Source organism: Delphinus delphis, chromosome 17, assembly GCF_949987515.2.
Source record: "Delphinus delphis chromosome 17, mDelDel1.2, whole genome shotgun sequence".
Taxonomy (NCBI): Eukaryota; Metazoa; Chordata; class Mammalia; order Artiodactyla; family Delphinidae; genus Delphinus; species Delphinus delphis.
In genome coordinates, this window is record NC_082699.1 from 73349877 (window position 1) to 73370418 (window position 20542).

The 20542-nt window shown below is 48.7% G+C and overlaps 1 protein-coding gene across 2 annotated transcripts in view; it reads right to left on the bottom strand.

The window, feature by feature from the left end:
- Positions 1-20542, bottom strand: part of ZFAT (zinc finger and AT-hook domain containing) — a 183945-nt gene that overhangs the window by 92110 nt on the left and 71293 nt on the right. For both annotated transcript variants that reach the window (XM_059995226.1, XM_059995225.1), the window contains exons 6-10: positions 15344-16785; positions 14307-14539; positions 5043-5130; positions 2910-3059; positions 1033-1206 (exon numbers count right to left, since the gene is read on the bottom strand). In XM_059995226.1, the coding sequence (XP_059851209.1) occupies positions 1033-1206; positions 2910-3059; positions 5043-5130; positions 14307-14539; positions 15344-16785 (2087 nt within the window). The remainder of the gene's footprint in view (positions 1-1032; positions 1207-2909; positions 3060-5042; positions 5131-14306; positions 14540-15343; positions 16786-20542) is intronic.

Genomic DNA, 20542 nt, shown 5'->3' on the forward strand with positions numbered 1-20542 from the left:
CTCTCTGTTGAAATCCCTTCAGTTTTCATAGTGGACTCCAATTTTTGTATATCATTGTGCTAAAGTAACAACTCATTGGTATAGTTTATTAATCTCATCACATGTGATACTGACAAGACCCTCGCAGAACTGGGGTCTAAAGGAACATTTTAAATGTTATATTAGGTCTTTTACGGCTTGGCTGCCTGTCTTCCTAAAATAATTTTGTGATTCAGCCTTTCTTTCTCTGTCGGGCCCCTCTCAAGGTAACCTTCCCGGTCACTGAGACGCACACCCTCCTCCCCAGAGCTCCCGGCCCCTCGCGTCACAGCGCCCACACTCCCCATGGCCCACAAGCTTCTCTTCCTCCTGCTATAGCCTAGAAACTTCTTGAAGGCAGGAACTGTTCCTTATTGACCCTGTACCCCAGGCAGAGGGCAGCACACAGGAAGAACTGGGTCAGTGGTTCTTGGTGAATGAATGAAACCTGAAATCCACTTAGGTGTACTTTATCAAGGTCAAACCTGCCCAAATGCTGTTTGTATTTTAGACTGAGTCTCATTTTGGACTGAATACGGGAACCCTGAGGTAGCTTGGGTGATAAAGAGCATGCCCTTGAAGCATCAAGTCAGGTGTGGTCACGGCCACCCCTCAGGACCGTCAGGCTCGGGTGGGGATGGAGGGCTGAACAGGACTGAAACTTCCAGATCAAGGCCTCCTGAGGATGCCTTATTCCCTGAAGGAGCGTCCCCTCCACATCCACCCCCAACAAGTGCACGTGCACGCGTGCACGCGCGCGCACACACACACACACACACACACACACACACACACACACAGAGCGAGTGTTTAGCAAGCACTGGTGGGGTCAGCACGGCTCCAGCACTGAGCACGGAAGCAGGCGAGCTCACTCTGTTCTCCTTCGCAACGGAAGTTCCAAAGACAGAGGCTCCTTCCTGCTCGAGGTGCAGCCACGGTTTCCGCTGGACTCGGGATGTAGGATTCCAACCACACTTTCAGGGGGAAAAGCTCCCTGTGGGGTCACTCACTCACCATCAGCAGTGTGAAGAAGCTTGTGACTTTTCAGTGTCCCTTTTGACTTGAATTTCTTGCCACACATGTCACATAGGTGGGTCTTCTCAGTGCTATGACGGTTCATATGAGCCTTGAGGTTACTCTTGCTACGAGTTGCATACTCACACAAAGAACATTTGAAGGGCTTCACACCTACCGGAGGAGAAAAAACAGATATACATGTGTATTCATGTATACGTGTATGTATCAGAAGGAACATATATGTATACATATCTACACACACGTCTCCTTGTCCATTTTGAATAAAGCAGTGCATGCTGGTCCCTAAACACGCCGCACACTTCCCCAGGCCACACTCCTACCCGTGCTACGCCTTCCAACTAGGATGCCCTTTCCTCCTGGGCCTGCAGTAGAATTCCTTGCCTCCCCGTCAGCGCACCCAAATCCCGCCTGTCACTACTGCTGCACTGCTCACAGCACTTTACAGTGGGTAGCTTACACCTCCTCTCCCCACAGTCTGGAATCTCTGAGGGCACAGACTCGAGCATTTGGAGCAGCAGACGTTTACTCACCTGAGTTGAGTTAAAGTGACAGAAATTAACCAAGGGCCTTGGCAAAAGCCACCAGGATCAGGCGCGCAGGATCACACATGAGAGTGTATCTCAGTTCACAAAATAAGCAGAGCTTTACCACGCTAGTCGCCGCTGTTGGGCTAATGGCTCGACTGCAGGGACGTCTTACCCTTTGGCTACTCCTCCTTCATTCCACAGACATGTACCGAGGACCTACTCTGTAGTAAACACCGAGGGCTGATTTCAAGGCGCGAAGCCCTGGCCTGGCCTTCCCTGTCCAGAGGGAATGGACCGGCAAAGAGCCCTTACCACCTGGTGCGACGCGCTGATGGGGGAGGGGAGCTGTGCCTGCACCTGAACACGGGGTATGACAGGCACGTTTCAGTGAGCCCAGCATGGCCACCCCTCGTCTGTACTACCTGCGACCTTGCAGTCGAGGAGGCCCAGGCTTTAACGAGGCTGCGGGGTGTGCCCAGCGGCACAGAGCGGAGGCGCGTGCGTGCTGGTCAACGAAAAAGCAGCTCCCAGCCTCAGCTTCGGCCCAGCTCCTCCTGCCGTGTCCAGGTTCCTACTCCATCAGCTACTGTTCTCTTTACTGAACCGTTCGCTTGATCCCAGATCGTAGAAAATACTTATTCCTTCTCCCTGTGGAGCCATCCTGCTTGCCTGCCACCAGCACCGCAGGTTCCTAACTCACAGGAAGGGCCCTCCCTGGCCCCAGGCCTCCCAGCCTCATCACCAGGAGAGTAGCGTCCTCTTCCAGGGGCAGAGGCACAGCCCCGCCATCCCTAACAGCACCCTGACCTCCAACTGCCCAGCGTCCTAGAGCGCGGCCCACATCTCCCTTCACAGGCAAGCACCCCAAGGCATGGCCTACCTTCCTCCTCGCCCGGCTTCATCTCCACCCAGTCTTCCCCAGCCGGAATCAGAGGACTCTGCCATCCTCCTGGCCTTCCTTCACCCGAGACACCAGCAACTGCCCCCCCACCCCCTGCCTACCACCACCAGCGCCCGGGGTGTGGCCACCAGAGTTACCACCGTGACCAGGCCAGCGTGGTTGCTGCTCTCCTGAAGCTTGCTTTCCGCCCAGGAGTTGTGGTGATTGGCTTAACTACAGCTCCAACCGGAGCCGTGAAGAATGCACACCGCTGCGCACCGCAACTGCAGCTGAGTAATGCTTTAAATCTGGCTGACGGACACATTTCTCAGCACACTAAAGAAATTCTAACCACAGGGGATGTGGAGATATAGCTTCCTCCTAAAGAATTCCCAAAGGAAACACAAAATCACAAAGGGGCTCCATTTTGATGGAGGAATACTCACCTTCATGAGCCCAAATATGACGCTGAAGGTCTGAGCCATTCTTCATGAAATAGAAATCACAATACGGGCATTTCATGGCTCTCTTTCCAATGAGCCCTTTCAGCTGCACCCTCCTCCCGAGAACCTCGGAAATGGTGCTCATGGAAACCTCTAGAAGAAAAGCAGGATGAGAACTAGAAGCAGCCAAAGAACCGTGGTTCAAGTTAGACGTCAGTGAGCCTCCTGACAGAACCTGCACCTCCGCTCAACCCCAGCAGCTCTGAGGAGGCGAGTTAACCATGTGCCTCGTGGCGTCACGTGATAGGACTTTTGCCTAAAAAGTCAAACCAGAATCTAAGCGAGTCTCAGAGCTAAATTTCTGTTAACACAAAATGTGTGGGATGGAGAAACAGTATCACGAGGCCATAGTAGGACAAAGGCAGAATGTGAAACCACTCAGGAAAAGAGACTCAGTTTCCCCAACAAATTAACGTCATGGGGAAAAAAGCAGGGCTGGGGGTGTCCTGCAGAACACAAGAAACTTAGGTGACATAACAACTCGATTCAAACAAACCAACTGTAAAAAGGAAGTCTTTGTCAACTGAGGAAACTTTAAATGGACTAATACTAACTGATAATAAGAAACTACTTTTAATACTGTTTTAATGGTGATGTGTTAGCTCTGTTTTTTAAAAGTCCTTGTTAGTTGGAGATGCAGGCTGAAGCTTTTTTATGGGGAAATCACATCATGTTGGGATATACCGTAGAATATTTGAGGGAAGAAAGTGGGGGTCAGTTTCTGCCAGCAGCTTGACCAAATGTAGACAACTATGGAAGCCGAGTTATGGGTACCTGGCTGTTCTTTATATTATTCTGCGTATTTTGTACCCATTTGAAATTTTACATAATAAAAAATTTAAAATAATAAGCACAAGTTGAAGGGGTTAAATGGGTATCCCTGGCCCACACTGGACACAGGTTACACAGGACGCGGGTTAACACAGGGAGGACAGAACTGGGCGGTCAGAGAATCACATAACCCACGTGTCCCCACGTGGAGGAAGGCCACAAGGCTCCCCGATCCCAGAAGAAACATGAGGGTTAGCGCACTTCCGTTATTTCTTCATTTTTCTCCAGTATCATCTTTAGTCAGTGGGTCAGTTCCCCAATAGGAGGAGCAGACACAAAGTAAGAGAAAGAGAAAAGGGACACGGACCTAGCTGCTCTGTTCTCCATTTATGCACACACAGCATACATCTGCACTCCTGGGCCCCGAGCGACGTGGCACCGGGGGTCTGGGGACAAGCCGCTAAGGATGGCGGCCCTGCCTCAAGGCTCTTGGGCAGCGGGAGAATACCAGTGCCTAGAGTACAGGGGTGAGTGCACCGTGATGGTCCGCATGGAGCGGGGGGCCACCAAAGGCTCCCCAAGGTGGCTCTGAGGGAGGATGTTGAGAATACCCAGGAATTGACTGGGCAGAACCAAGGAGCAGGGTCCCAGGCAGTGAGAACAAAAGTGACAAGGCATGTGACGCCCAGGGAGTTTGGGGCTTGAGGACACCAAAGGTGATGGTCCCTCCAACTCACTGGGTTCCTCAGCCTGGGAGGGAGACTACACCCCTTGTAAACCGTCACTTGGTTCAGGAACCTACAAAGGGGGCCAAGGAAGTAGAATATGTGTCGGGTCTGCACTGGGTAAGTGACCCATCTAAAGGCAGTCACAGTTACTATTAAAAGGGGAAGGGAGCACAGGGAACTCTACTCAATACTCTGTAATGGCCTATATGGGAAAAGAATCTAAAAAAAAAAAAAAGAATGGACATATGTATATGTATAAATGACTCACTTTGCTGTACACCTGAAACTAACAGAACATTGTAAATCAACTATACTCTAAGAAAAATTTTTTACAAAAGGTGGGGGGAATCATGAGACTGGGGCAGACGTATCTGAAGACCAGATGAAAGGATAAAATGAAGCACATGATTATATAAACTCCTGAGCTTTAAAAAAAAGTTAATTCTTGCCCTTGAATTTACTCATATCTTTATTGCCTCTTATATTTCCATTTAATACAGTTATATATAATGCTGTGCCTTAAAATAAACATAAGCATCTTAAAATCAATCTCCCACTCTAAGATGCATAACCTTACCGGGATGGTTGGTCTTGATATGTGACTTTATCAGTCGATCTTCTGAAAAAGACTTTTCACACACAGGACAAGAATAACTCCTTTTGTCCTTAACAGAAAGAGAGCATAATCAATGGACTGTCTCGTTTAAAACTCAGGCTCTGTGGAAAAATACCACCACCACCACCATCACCGTCACAGCTAGATGCACAGCGCACCTTTCCCAGCGCCTGGCATGCAGCCCGCAGCTGGCCCCGCACAGCCCGGGGAGCTCAAGGGCAGTGGGGCAATGGCCTCACCTGCATTTCAGGAGGGAGGGACGGGTCTTAGAGACAACGGACCTGTGGAGGTGGCCAGGCCAGGGGAGGGCGGGGCTCGGCCTCGAGGTCTACCACGCAGACTAGGGCTGCTCCACAGCCCGACACGTCTTCTGCCCTCCAGTGCTCAAGGCATGGTGTGTGTGAGGGGTTCAAATAAGCTATCTTATTGAGACTCGTGACCACTCTTGAAGGACAGGCATTATTACGCTTTTACAGATTAAGAAACCAAGACCAAGGGCAGAGAGCCCCAGGTCTGCGAGAAAGAGGCAGCGTCGGAACCCGAGGGTACGGACGCCCACCCCAGGCTCCGACCACTCAAAGGCCACGTCCCACCCAGGCTGCAGGTAAGGGGCTCGCTCTGTGCATCTGCTGGCTCGTCAACCCACCTGCCTGCAGTGCCACGTTCTCAATTAGGAAGAAGCTTTTGTGAAGGATCACGCCATTGCTCATCCGCCTTTCCTCTCAGAGTAATGCCATTTCACAAGACAGTTCTTCAGAGGGTGGGTGTTATGGGTTAAATTCTGCCCCCACAGATTCATGTGTTGAAGTCCTAACCCCCAGTACCTCAGAATATAACCTTATTTGGAAATATGGTCATTACAGATGTAATTAGTTAAGATGAGTTTGCAGGCCCTAATTCAATATGACTAGTGTCCTTGAGTGGCATGAACTTATATATACTACCAAATGTAAAACAGATAGCTAGTGGGAAGCAGCTGCATAGCACAGGGAGATCAGCTCAGTGCTTTGTGACCACCTAGAGGGGTGAGGTAGGGAGGGTGGGAGGGAGACGCAAGAAGGAGGGGATATGGGGATACATGTATATGTATAGCTGATTCACTTTGTTATAAAGCAGAAACTAACACACCATTGTGAAGCAATTATACTCCAATAAAGATATTGAAAAATAAAAAATTTTTTAAAAAGAGGAAATGTAGACAGAGACCTGCAAGAGGGAGAACACCATGTCTTCAAGGGAGAGAGAAAATACCCAAACCCACCCCAAGAGAAGAAAATTACAAGCCAGTATCTCTCAAGAACATAGATGCAAATATTCTCAACAAAATATTAGCACATAAAACCCAAAATGTTTAAAAAGAACTATACACCACAACCAAGTGGGATTTATCCCAGGTACAAGGTTGATTCAACATTCTAAAATCAATTAATGTAATCCATCCCATCAACAGGCTAAGAAATAAAAACCACATGATAATATCAATAGAGGCAGAAAAATAATTTGGCAAAATCCAATACCTATTCATGATAAGCAATCTCAGTAAAGCAGGAATAGAGGGGAAGTTCCTCAACTTGATAAAGAATATCTACGAACAACCTATAGCTAACATTATACTTACTGGTGAGAAACCAGAGACTTTCCCACTAAGATTAGAAGCAAAGCAAGGATGTCCCCTCCCAGCACTCTGTTTTAACATCATAGCTGAAGTCTTAGCTAATGCAATAAGACAAGAAAAGGAAATAAAATATATAGAGATTGAGAAAGAAGAAATTAAAATTGTCTTTGTTTACAGATGACATAATCACCTATGTAGAAATTCTAAAAGAACAGACAAAAACATTCCTGGAACTAACAAGCGATTATGGCAAGTTACAGGATACAAGGTTAATATACAAAAGTCAATTGCTTTCCTATATACTAGAAATGAACAAGTGGAATTTGAAATTAAAAACACAATACTATTTACATTAGCACACAAAAAATTCAGTGCTTAGGTATAAATCTAACAAAATATGTACAAGATCTATATGAGGAAAACTTCAAAACTGATAAAGGGAATCAAAGAACTAAATAAATGGAGAGCTATTCCAGGTTCAAGGATAGGAAGACTCATTGTTGTCAGACGTCAGTTCTTCCCAATTTGATCTACAGATTCAATGCAATCTCAATCAAAACCTCAGCAAGTTATTTTGTGGGTACTGACAAACTGATTATAAAGTTTATATGGAGAGGCAAAAGACCCAGAAGCCAACAAAAAATACTGGAGGAGAAGAACAAAGTTGGAGGACTGACATTACTCAACTTCTAGACTTACTATAAAGCTACAGTGATGAAGAGTATGTGATACTGGTGAAATAACAGACAAATAGATCAAATGGAACAGAACAGAGTCCAGAAATAGATTCTCTTAAATACAGTCAACGGATCTTTGACACACGAGCAAATGCTACACAATGGATCAAAGATAGTTATCTCAGGCTTCCCTGGCGGCACAGTGGTTAAGAATCCACCTGCCAACGCAGGGGACACGGGTTTGAGTCCTGGTCTGGGAAGATCCCACATGCCACAGAGCAACTAAGCCCGTGCACCACAACTACTGAGCCCGCGTGCCTAGAGCCCATGCTCCGCAACAAGAGAAGACACTGCAACGAGAAACCCGCACACCACAACGAAGAGTAGGCCCCGCTCGCCGCAACTAGAGAAAGCCCACGCACAGCAACAAAGACCCAACGCAGCCAAAAATAAATAATTAATTAATTAAAAAAAAAAAGATAGTTATCTCAACAAATGATGCTGAAACTGGACAGGCACATGCAAAAGAAAAAAAAATGAACCTAGACAAAAACCTTACACCCTTCCACAAACATTAACTAATAATGGATCACAGATCTAAATGCAAAATATAAAACTATAAAATTCCTAGAACACACAGGAGAAAACCTGGATTACCTGCAGTATGGTAATGATTTTTTAGATATAACCCCGAAGGCATTACCCTTGAAAAAGAAAAGAATTGATAAACTAGACTCCATTAAAATTAAAAATTTCTGCTCTGTGAAAGACACTGTCAAGAGAATGAAAAAACAAGCCACAGACTGAGAGAAAATATTTTCAAAAGTTACATCTGATGAAATAGGCCAAAGACCTGAACAGACACCCTACCAAAGTGGATATACAAATGGCAAGTAAGCATATGAAAAGATGTTCCACATCATATGTCATCAGAGAAATGCAACTCAAAACAACAAGGTACCATTACATACCTACAGAATGATCCAAATCTAGAACACTGACAACACCAAGTGCCGGTGAGCATGTGGGGCAATGGAAACTCTCATTCGTTGCTGGTGGGGATGCAAAATGGTGCAGCCACTTTGGAAGGCAGTTTGTCTCAAAACTGAAATACTCTTATCATATGACCCAACAATTGCACTCCTTGGTATCTATCCTAATGAACTGAAAACTTATGTCCACACAAAAACCTACACACAGATGAAGCAGCTTTATTCATAACTGCCAAAACTTAGAAGCAACCAAGATGTCCTTCAGTATATGAATGGACAAATTGTGGTACAACCAAACAATGGACTGTTATTCAGTGCTAAGAAGAAATGAGCTATCAAGCCATGAAAAGATGTGAAAGAAACTTAAATGCATATTACTAGGAGAGAAAAAGCCAATCTGAAAAGGCTACATATTATATGATTCCAACTATAAGACATTCTGAAAACAGCAAAATGATGGCGACAGTAAAGGGATCCGTGGTAGCCAGGGAGCAGTGGGGAGAGAGGGGTGGACAGGAAGAGCAAGGAGGATTTTCAGGGCAGTGAAACTACGCTGTGGGGTACTATAATGAGGGGTATGCATCAGTAAACATTTGTCCAGATCCCACCAAGAGTGGACCCCAATGTAAACTATGCACTCTGGGTGTTACTCACGTGTCAACGTAGGTTTATCAACTGTAACAAAGGTAGCGCTAAGGTATGGGATGTCAAGAGTGCAGGAGGCTGTGCACGTGTGGCGATAGTGGGTACACAGGGAAATCTCCGTACTTTCTGCCCAGTTTGGCAGTGGCTGATGCCACTGACTTCCACCCAGGCTACATCACAGGGTCCAGGCTTGTCAATGTACTCTCATCAGTGACCTCCTATGCCCTTGACCTTCCAGGTCACCCCATCACTCCCGGCACCTGCACACAGGAACTGGTGCTCTCACGCCCTTTTGAAAGACATCCCGGGCAGCACACACCCTGGAGGAGGCCTGTCGCCACCCCTGGCTGCCCCAGTGTCCTCATCATCAGAGCTGATGGAGGCATTCAGAAGGGCTTTGAAGGAGTTTACACTGATCTCTCCTGAGCCCTTGCTATTTGATTTTTTTTCTTTTAATCTCTGATAGTCTGAAAGCAATTTATCTTAGAGCTTATCAGGGTCCCTCACTTCTTGATGCCTTTGAAGACTGTCGGAAGGATGCAGGCAGTGAGAGAGGGTGTTGGAGAAGGGTGCACTCTAAGGACTCATTTATTTCTTTTGCAGAAACCTCAGTTCCCAACCGGAGATGAAAACCCAAACTGACACAGCAAACTTAAAAAGCACAGTGGTGAAAAGAGTTCTCGGCAGAGGAGGAGAGAGCGCCCCGCGCCGTAATGGCGGTAAAAGAGCCCAGCCCTCGCAGTTTGTTTGCTCTGATGGAAATGGCCTTCAAAGCCACACAGGACTCTTTGAAAGAAGGCAGGTGGCAGCAGGTGGCAGTGGCCATGGGGTGTGGGGCGGAGGCGGGGCGGGAGCAGCTCCGGGGCTGAAGCTCTGAGCACGGCTCGCAGCTCTGGATGAACCCCGCCTTGGCCTACGCCTCTGTGGCAGGTTCCTCGGCCCCCGAAGCCACAGGGCAATTCTCAAGCCTGAAACCAGCGGTGGGTGGAAAATATCAAATCTACCTCCACCCTGCCACCAAGTGTATTAACGATCACATAAGTACACCTATAAAGTATCTGACATCAGGTTAAAAAAATAAGGTGGGAGATTCCACTCTGAACAATTTCTCAGGAATAAAAAGGCCACGGACTCACTCATTTATTCCTCAAACCTTCTGGGGCCCCTGTGTTGTGCCGGACATAGCACTGGGGACAAAGGTGGGAGACTCTGGCCCTGCCCTCAAGGGGCTCATAAACTGGTGAGAACTGCCAGCACACAGAGGCCACTAATCATCGTGGGACATAGAGAAGGTGTGACAGACAGGAAAACTGACACTTCCATCGTGGCTCATTTAACAAGTTAGAAAAGAGCCAGAAACGTGCTCCATGTGGGATTTCAACTCCAGGCTCTTCCTGTCCACTGAGCACGGCTGAGCGCGGCTCTGCTTTGCAGGCCGTGCCCCTCACTTCCGGCCCTCGGGCTTGCTAACAGGCAGCTGTTTTAGACCCAGGAAACTCCGCTTGCCAGAGGTCCCCAGCACTGCGGACAGATGCTCAAACAGGGCAGCACAGAAACAGGCAGTCTGCGACCACGTAAGAAAAGACCGTACTCTTGCAGCTCTTAGAAAGGAAAAACCTTTTGTCCAATTGCTTTAGTTGAATAACATTTTACTCTACTTTAAAAAAAAAACTATAGACAGACCCATTTATTTCCAGAAAGATATTGGAGGTCGCTCCATCTACTTCTCTGTGTTGGCAATATATTATTTTAGTTTACTTCCAGCAAGGACACGTAAGATTTCATAAATACATTTACCTTTATAGCCAAATACAGTCTACACACTTCTCGAAGACAGGCATTAATTTTAAACATTTGTTGAAAGGCCACCTCACCCTGGATGGAAGCACCACCACCGCTGTTACTATTCCTCCTCCCTCCTCCTGCCACCACTACTAAAAAGGAGGAGCTGGTGTAGTCCGGCCTCCCCGCCATGCCTGGACCTGTGCTGGGTCCCTCACAATCGTTATCTCACTAACTTCCCACAGCAACCCCGGAGGCGGGGACTGCCACCCCACTTTACAGACAAGAGGTCAGAGAGGTTAGGCAGTGAAGCCACACCACTTGCAGATGGTGGAGTCTGAACGCCAAAATGTGCCCACTCTTCCCAAGTGTGGACTTGTAACTGCTACAGTGCCCTGAGCGTTGGGTGCCTGAGAGATCTTCTGAGAAGGGACACGAGCCAGAGACAAAGGGGACAGACTGACATATCCTGAACATACACCACAAGCTCGACTTCCTGCTATGTCAAATGTCTGTATCAGGGCGAACTTATTTAAACAACAGGTTCCCAGGTCCGCCCCCCCAAATTATGGTGGAGGTCTGAGCCAGGAATCTCATTCATAACGTGTACCCCCAAGTAATTCTGATTCAGGATGTCATAACTTACATCATCGGGGTCAGTGACTTACAAAGTTATTTAATGGGACCTACACAGGAGGTCACCCATTTGACATCACCACCCAGAACATACTTGCACACACAGTGGCATATAAACACACTGAAACACAAGACAAAAGGTCTCAGAAAACAATACCTATTACCTTGTCATGGGTAAATAGTGCTGATCATTTCTATTTCATTCTATTCCATTTCATTTTTAAGATAAACTGGTTGTAATCCACTAATTACACAAACCTATAATGGATCATGACCTGGGGGCTGAAAAACCACCGACCGGGCTGTTCTATACTTAATTTCTAGTTTAATCCTCACAATCCTGAGAGGTCGGAGAGCGTTCCATATCTCCATTTTACAGATGAGAAAACTGAGGCTTAGGGAAGCTAAGCAATTTGCCCAGGATCACAGAGGTGGATATGGGGTCTTAACTCTAACATGCTAGAACCCAAAGCCTGCCTTTTATTGTACAGAAACCATGTTTTCTCAAGTCTCCCTTTCACAAAGTTTGCACAGTGCTGTAAATAAAATGGGTTTGCTCTGGTCATTGACTAACTCCTTTGACCAGGTCCCCACGTTTCCTTGATGCCAACACATCCTTGACTCCAAGTCACGCCATCTGGCTACTAATGGGAGGGAGGAGGTGATGGGAAAAAGCTACATTAAATGTACACACACCTTCCAGTCATTAGGTGTATCTTTAGCTAAGAAACGGTTGTTGAGAGTCACAGAAACGGGCACTCAGCCAAATGATCCTGGAGTCCTAGTGCAACCAGAATGGACATGACTATAGGCTCATTTTGGGAGGGACAGAGGGGGATGCATTCTACTTTAAATTTCCTTAGTTTTTTCACCACATGGGAATCTGTGTTGCAAAGAGGTAAGTGTTGGAGGGAATGTGAGAGCCCAACCAGACTTTCAGCGCACCTGGCCCCATCTCTCTGGGTCACAGGCAAGGAAACCAAGGCCCACATGGACGTGGGGACTGGACCCAGGTCAGAATGGCACCGGGCTCCCTGCCGGAGAGACGCCTCCCCACGCTTGACCAGCGTCCTTAGGCACCTTCACATCACAAAGCTCGTTTGTGCTCTCTCCTTGGAGCCTCACTACCACCCTGAGAAAGTGGGGTGCGGTATGCACACCATTATTGCATATATATATATATATATCTCTTATGACTCCTTTTACACGAAGCGTCCAGAATGGGCAGATCCACGGAGACAGAAAGTAGACGGGTCGTTGCCTAGGAACTCAGGGAGGAGAAATAAGTGATGACAGACAATGGGAGGTCTTTCCACCGTGTCACCATCCCCTTGGTGCCTGTGGCTTCATCACAGACATAACTGACAGGCTCTAAAGACAAATATGGTCTAAGCTCAAAACACTGGAACCTCTTTTCACAAAGAATGCTCTCTTCCCACATCGGCAACACAGTCCGCCTGCCTCAGGGAGAGCGCGTAGTCATTCGACGCCCCAGGTAAATGCGTGTGCTGCCTGTGAGTAAACAGGAGTAGCACACCTTTCATGCCCCACACGCAGAGAGAGAGAGAGAGAGAGAGAGAGAGAGGAGAACGGGAACTAAGAGGTACCAAGTGACGTACAGCAGCTGCCACGCAGTCACCTGCACAAGCTCTGAGCCAGGTTCTTTACCTAGAGCACTCCGTTTTAACCTCCCAATAACCCAGGAGACCCATACACAGACATACACATGCATACATGTGCGTTATGTGTTCAGGGGTGTGTGTGTGAGGTACGTGTGTACACATGTGTAGACTGCATGGGTGGATGTGTGTGCATATGTGTGTATATATACGTGTGTGTGTGTGTGTGTGTGTGTACAAAGCTGATATACTGTTTAATATACATTTTATATAGAAGGCTACCAAGCCTCAGAAAGGACAAGTGACTTGTCCAGCACCACACAGCCTGTGCAGATACTGGAGACAACACCTGAATCCAGGTATCCAACCCCAAAGCGCAGGCTCTTACCTACCCACGAAACCCAAAACACCCTGACTTCACCCTTGGTAACAAACTGCTGGAGCGTTAGTGATTTTTAGGCCAGAAAACGGAGGCGGCGCATCAAGTTTCTGAAGCCTCATGGTGCGCAGTCTGTGGCCTAGAAAGGAATGCAGTTAAAGCAGAACCACACCTTGGGGCCAGGTGCGCCTCCTTTATAACTTGGAGAGTCTCAAATCACTCTCAGGTGTCAGCCTCTCAAGTTAGAGTAGCATTTGCTAAAATAAACATTCACTCGTGTCACATGTTCAACACCCACCAGAGAATTAAACACATTTTGCCACCATGAATATTAACAGCACCTTGAATTAACATATCACTTTTTTTTTAAGTGCTTTACAGACATTCTTCCATAGACTTTCCAAGAAACAGCACAGTAATACGACAACAGTGGTCATCAGGTTTACTGTGCTCTCACTATGACCCGAACACCGTACTTAGCACTGGACAGGCATCATCTAACTCACTCTCTCAACAGCTTTTAGTGGCGGCTATTCTCATTATCATCCCTGTTATTAAGGGTTCTTTAAAACGTCATTTAAGAAACCCTTGCTTTACTCCTATTCTGCAGACTTTCTCCGATGCTTAAAAGTCTGCATAGAAAAGCAAATTTATTCAATGTAATCTTTTTTCCAGCATATGTGAGGCTGTCCCTGTGACCCCTGGGATGGAGGCCTTTGTAAAGTGGAGGGCCTGCTTCGTGAGAAGGACCTCCCCATTTTCCAGGGAAGACGCGCACACACTGGGCTCACGGGGAGCACGGGCGCCTCCGTATGCATCACTGTGAGGAAGCAGGGAGCACCCAGGGGAGACGGGGCTGCCGCTCGGGCGCGCTACTTACCAGCTCTGTGTGAACTTTAAGATGTGCCTGCAGCTTATATTTATCTGGAGTCGAGTAGTCACAGCCGTCAGTGGGACACTTCAGCAAGATGTTACTGTGTTTCTGAATTACATGGCGTTTAAGGCAGTTTTTGGTGATGGAAGAATAATGACACTGGGAGCAATAATACAGATGTTCCCGGGTGTGGGTGCGGACATGCATGTCAAAATGCACTTGGTACCAAAAAAGTTTGCCTAAAAAAATATTTTCACATGAGAACAAGGAAGTTTCTTTTATCCTGAAGTTGATTTCTTTTAATCAGTATTATTTTTTAACTACTATATTTCTCTCCCTCTCATGCTTGTCCGGGTCACCCTTCACACTTTGCACCACATCTCTGGCTGGACATGACTTTTCAAAGGTGGCAGGTGGCAAATATTAAGGGTGCTACTACTTCTGCATGATGTCACAGCTGGGAGAGGAGGAAACGGATGTTTATCGAGGACCAATTACGGTGCCAACTACCTTTATGCACACGCGTGAAATCAACGAGGCTCTAAACTCTGCTGACACCTGGGCCATCTACATCCTGTCCTGCCAGCTCTCCACGAGACCAGAGGCCACGCTTTCACGGCAAGCTGGGAGGGTTGCATTCGGGGTCTCCCTACAAAGAGCTGCAGCCACTTCTGTGATCTCTCTGCTCATCTAGGACATGGCCACAGCTTAAAGCTCGACTTTAAACGTCACGTGCCACAAGAAAGGTGCTTCTTGGCTAAGGTTCTGGCAGAGGCCGTGGGCTACGCGTCCGCCTGCACGCCTGACGGAGCCAGCACGGTTAGCTGTCCGCCATCCTGGCTGCCTTCACAGGCTTCACGTGCTGAACTGCACGCACCACTGTGCACATCGCTATCTACGAATGACGGCTAGCTCACTTAGAAGGCGTTCTGTGCAAAGAGACACGAGCTCAACTCAAACACCAGGTGACCCACAGCCAGGCGGGGACGGGAGGGGCTGCTGGGAAGACAGCCCCCAGCCTCGCGCCCCGGCGCCCCCCTTACCACAGTATTCGCACTCCAGGTCGCCATACACCTTCCGGATCCTCTCGCACAGGCCGGTATTCATGCGCCTCTTCTGTAAACTGTCCAGGATCTTCATGAACGCGGTGATGCCCGCCCGGTGCTCGGGGAGGGGCGTGCAAGAGTCAGGCCGGCACAGGGCCGCGTCCCTCCCACCAGCTCCCGGAGGAGGGTCTGAGGCCTCGGCTGGGTTTGCCCTGAGACCCCTGCCGGGATCTGGGCCATCGGATGAGAGGGCAGCCACTTGCTGCCCTTCAGCCGGGGGGCTCTTGGCGCCCTGGGCTTCCGGGTTTGCTGCGGCGCCTTTGGCCTTGGACAGCAGTGGTGCGACGTCCTGGCCCTGAGCTGGACTGGAGCCTCCCTGCTGGGTGTGCAAGGTCTTCTCCGGAGCAGCCAGAGCCTCGGCAGAGGAGGGATCACTCTTCAACAGGAACTCATCGGAAACCACCGCGTGCCGACAAAGGTCGGAGGACACCGCGGAGGCCGCCAGCTCACAGGGTGCTGGGGCGGCGCTGTCTGCCTGGGCAGCGGCCGAGCACACAGGCGCGGCGGACACCTCTGTTGGGGCCTCGGACCCCTCCTCGGGACGAGCGTCCCCAGCGCCGGCCGCCTCCTTGGGTGCGTTCACCCCCTGGAATACAAACTCCTCTTCCGCCAGCTGCAGCTGCCCGCCCAGGGCCTCCTGCTGGATGTCCCCGCCGGGCCCCAGGAGGCAGAAGCTCTGGTTGATGGAGCTGGTGAAGACCAGGGTCTCCTGGGCGGCCCCGTGCGCCTCCTTGATGTGGGCGCGCAGGCGGATGGAACTGACGAACTTCTTGAGGCAGAGGGCGCAGACGTACACGAACGGGTGCTTCCTGACGTGCAGCTCCAGCGCCTGGTACTTGGTAGCCCCGTGGCCGCAGAGCTCGCAGGCGAAGGGCCACTTGTCGCCGTGGACCAGCATGTGGCGGTCGCGGTCCAGCTCGTTCTTGAACTTGCGCTCGCAGATGTGGCAGTCGTAGAGCAGCTGCCGCTTGCCCTCCCTGGTCATCAGGCAGAGCTCGTCCAGGGCCTCCTGGACCTTCTTGTCCTGCGGGTCGTGTGCGTCGCGGATGTGCTTGATGAGGTTCTTGACATCCGAGTACTTCTTCTTGCAGAAGCGGCAGTGCTGCTTGATCTTCTTGTGCACCCGCTCCACGTGCACCTTGAGGTGGCCCTTGCTCAGGCAGGTGAAGGAACAGCAGTCGCAGGCGAACTTCTCGCCCGTGTGCTTGCGCAGGTGCACGTTGAGGTTGGCCTTGATGGCGCTGGCGTAGCTGCACTGGGAGCACTTGTACGGCTTCTCGTTGGTGTGGATCCGCAGGTGGGCCTGCAGCGAGTGCTTGAACTTGAAGACCTTGTTGCAGTACTCACAGGTGAAGATCTTGAGCTGGGTGGGCCCGAGCCTAGAAACAGAAGACAGCACCATTACGGGTGGAGATCCAGCACCTTCCTGATGACCCCTACTTCCTTCCAGCTGCCGAACACCGAAGGCTTAAAAGTGAGCTAAAAGGGGCTGAGGACGGACGCATGCATTCATTCATCAACAAACAGGACGGGGAGACGTAGAGCGGACCAGGCGCACACGGAGAGGAAGACCGGGCCCCTGCTGCCCTGGCGCTGGGAGACAGGAGACAGGTCTGCACACGGCTGCAGGACAGTGTGCGAGTGGCGACAGGTGCACGTGTGGGCAAAAGAGAAGGCGCCCTCTAACGCAGATGAAGGTAGTTGGGCAGAGGAGATGCCTGAGTTGAGGGATGCAGAATAAGGAAGAGGGAGGCAAGAGAAGGCAGAGGGATGTGTCATTTGCTAGGCACACGGCAGCCAGCGGTGCTCCAAAGCTGACCCGGACGAATTCCGAGGTATTCTAACAGGACCAGTCTTAATGGAATGAACTCAGTCTGCTCCATGAAACTAGATACGACCTGCTTGGTTGTTCAATAGTTTTGATCATCCAGATTCGCCTATTCATTCCATCAACTGTCAGGGTAACACTCTTTCTCTCTGCTGCAAGTTTCCACGTGAGGGCCACTCTTTCGTGAAAGAGCCCTGGCCCTTTTCCACATCCTCACTTCTCCCCAGGAAAAGGGAACTGGCGTATCTGAGCGGGGACTTTAGAACAGGACCAAGCCTCCACAGCCGTGCTCACTCCTGCCTTTCTGGTGAGAAGGCGTCTGCCTGTGGACAGCACGTGACACGGTAGGCGCTTAGCCAGGAGAGTCTGGCGGCGGCAGTCAAGGACCGAGGTGGGGGGAGGCAGACGTGCAGGACAGCCAGCGGGAGCTCAGTGTGACCTGCCCCAGGCTCCCTTCTCCCATGGCTCCACCAGTCATGGGCCTGACGTGTGAGCCCCCGTCTTCTTCCTCCTCCAGCATGTCTGGTTCAGAACTCACACAGGGAAAATAAGGTTGTTCAACTGCCATTTGTTAAACTCAGACATCATTAATTAATAAGTGTTTGCCATTTTATTACCACTCACCTGTGCGTTTCGAGCACTGTGTTAGATTTTGTGTATGCGATAGAGAATGAAAGCCTGGTCTGCCTCACAGGTCCTTTCTCTCTCAATATGGCGACGTGGATGCCGAACGAGACGGTAATAGTAATCACGGCTAAAAATTACTGAGTGCTTACAATACTCAAAACTCTTTGCTAAGTATTTAATTTCAACCCTATCATTATGCCCATTTTACAGGTGAGAAAACTGAGTATAACCCAAGGTCATACAGTTAGTAAGTGGTGAAGCCAGGATTTGAACCCAAGCAGACTAGAACCTGCACATTCTTCCACATCCTCCTACTGCCTGGAAACACTGTGAACACCAACCCCCCTTGCCGGTGGGACCATACACGCGGACCTCCTGTGAGGCGGGTGAGGCTTCCTCTCTCCATAACTGCTGCCTCGGGATTCTGCCTAGGTTATCCAGGTAGGTCCTCAGAAACACTGACAATCATTTAGTGCCATTAATCAGACACCATTAAGCTGTACCCACTGTAACTGTAAAGTCTATATTTATGGAACTATCCATACAACTGTGTTTGGCCAACACAGGTTACCTTATGTTTTAAATGAAAAATATTTAAGCAGACTGCGGTCCATAAACACCAGACGGTAGAAGTCCCATGCTGTAATTGAAACATTCAAATCTGAAAGGCAGTACTATGCCTGCATGCTAAACCCAAGGCTAATTTAAGGAAACTAATTTGGACCTTTCTTAAATGGCAAAGATACCCAGAAGGTGATCATTTTACTGGAGGAAGAAACTCTGGTTTCACAGCATTAATTAAACAAGTCACAGTATTTCCTTCTCTAATGCAAGGTCTAAATGGTCTTAGGAGCATCTCTGACTCTGATTTTTTCATATTATTACCCGAATACCTGGTCAAGCCCTCAGTGCTGCCTCCCACCAAGGGTGATGAATCGGAAGAAGTGGCCAAGCCGCCGGCACCAGGCTCAAGCGCAAGCCTGCACCCGTGGGCTGATGCACAGAGCTGCGACGTCGGGTGATTCCTACCACATTATTTCACTCCGAATGTCCCCTATTCATTGAGAGAGGCACTCTCTCCCCCTGCATTTTAGAAAGCATTCAGCCAGAGCTTTAAAAGATCAGACCCCTTGATCCGGTTATTCCACTGCTGGGAATCTAGCGAAAGAAAGAATACGAAATTCAAGCAAAGGTGCTCATTGCATGAGTTTTCACAATAGTTTAAGAGTAGAAGCTGCTTGAAGGTTCCAACGTAGGGAACTAGTTTGGACATTTCTCTTTTTTTTAAACTCACTCATTCATTCATTCATTCTTTCAAAAAAGTATTCCAGGCACTGGGGACACAATGGGGACAAAAACAAACACAACTTATGCTCTCTTGTAGTGCACCTTCTATAGTAAGTGGTGGGCCAGCCTGGTAACCATATAAATGAGCAGATAAGGACCACCAGCTCCCTGTGATGGAAAAAGGCAGGATGCTCTAGGAGCCCAGGTCAAGGCGGACTGATCTATCTGGGGGACAGGGAAGGCCGCCCTGAAGACTGGACATTTGAGCAGACAGCTGAAATATGAACAGGAGTTAACCAAGTGAGGGGGAGGGGAGGCATCCAGTATGAGGAAGAGGCACGTGCAGGAAAGATCAAGGAAATAAAAAGAACCCGGATGGCTGGAGCAGATGCTGGAGCCCAGAGAACCAGAGGGAGCACAGGAGGGGGACCAGGCTGGAGAGGTGGCAGCCGTGGAAGACCCTGTAGGCCAAGTTCTCCTAACAGCAATGTGAAGCCTTAAAGGGTACAATCAAATGGGCATTTTACAAAGAGCTCACTGGCTGCAATGTGGAAAGCTGAGTCGTGGATCACGATGCTACAACATGTCACTACAAAACAGAGTTTGTGAATAATTTGAGTAACAAAGGAAAGTAAGTATAATGGGATTAAGTATTAAAAGCAGGATACAAAACTGCACATAAAATATAAACTCGAGGGCTTCCCCGGTGGCGCAGTGGTTGAGAGTCCGCCTGCCGATGCAGGGGACACGGGTTCGTGCCCCGGTCCGGGAAGATCCCACATGCTGCGGAGCAGCTGGGCCCGTGAGCCGTGGCCTCTGAGCCTGCGCGTCTGGAGCCTGTGCTCCGCAATGGGAGAAGCCACAATAGTGAGAGGCCCGCGTACCGCAAAAAAAAAAAAAACAAAACCAAATATAAACCCGATTTTATAAAATATATGGGCTGAAAAAAGGCTGGAAGGAAATAACATTAAAAATATTAACTGCTTATCTTAGGGAACATTAGAAATATTAACAGTGCTTATCCTAGGGTAGTGAGATTACAAATAATTTTTTTCCTTATAGATTTCCGGACTTCCGTCACACGAAAAGCCTCTTTCGTAACTGTTTTACAATTTAGACTATAAAATATTAATAGAATGCTTGACAACAGGAATACAGCCTCAATCTACTGATTAAGTACTGAGTATATTTACCTGTAACTAGATTAGCATTGAACTGAAACCCTCCCCAACAGACCTTGAAATATCATGAAGATAATTAACTAAGGTCTACAGATCAACCTGCGTTGAGACAAGAAAGATCCTCAAAATTAATTCCATTTCAGTGTTGCCAAAGGGGTGCGTATTTTTACAGCTTTATCGATTAATTCAGTTGCTCACATTTGCAAGAAGAGA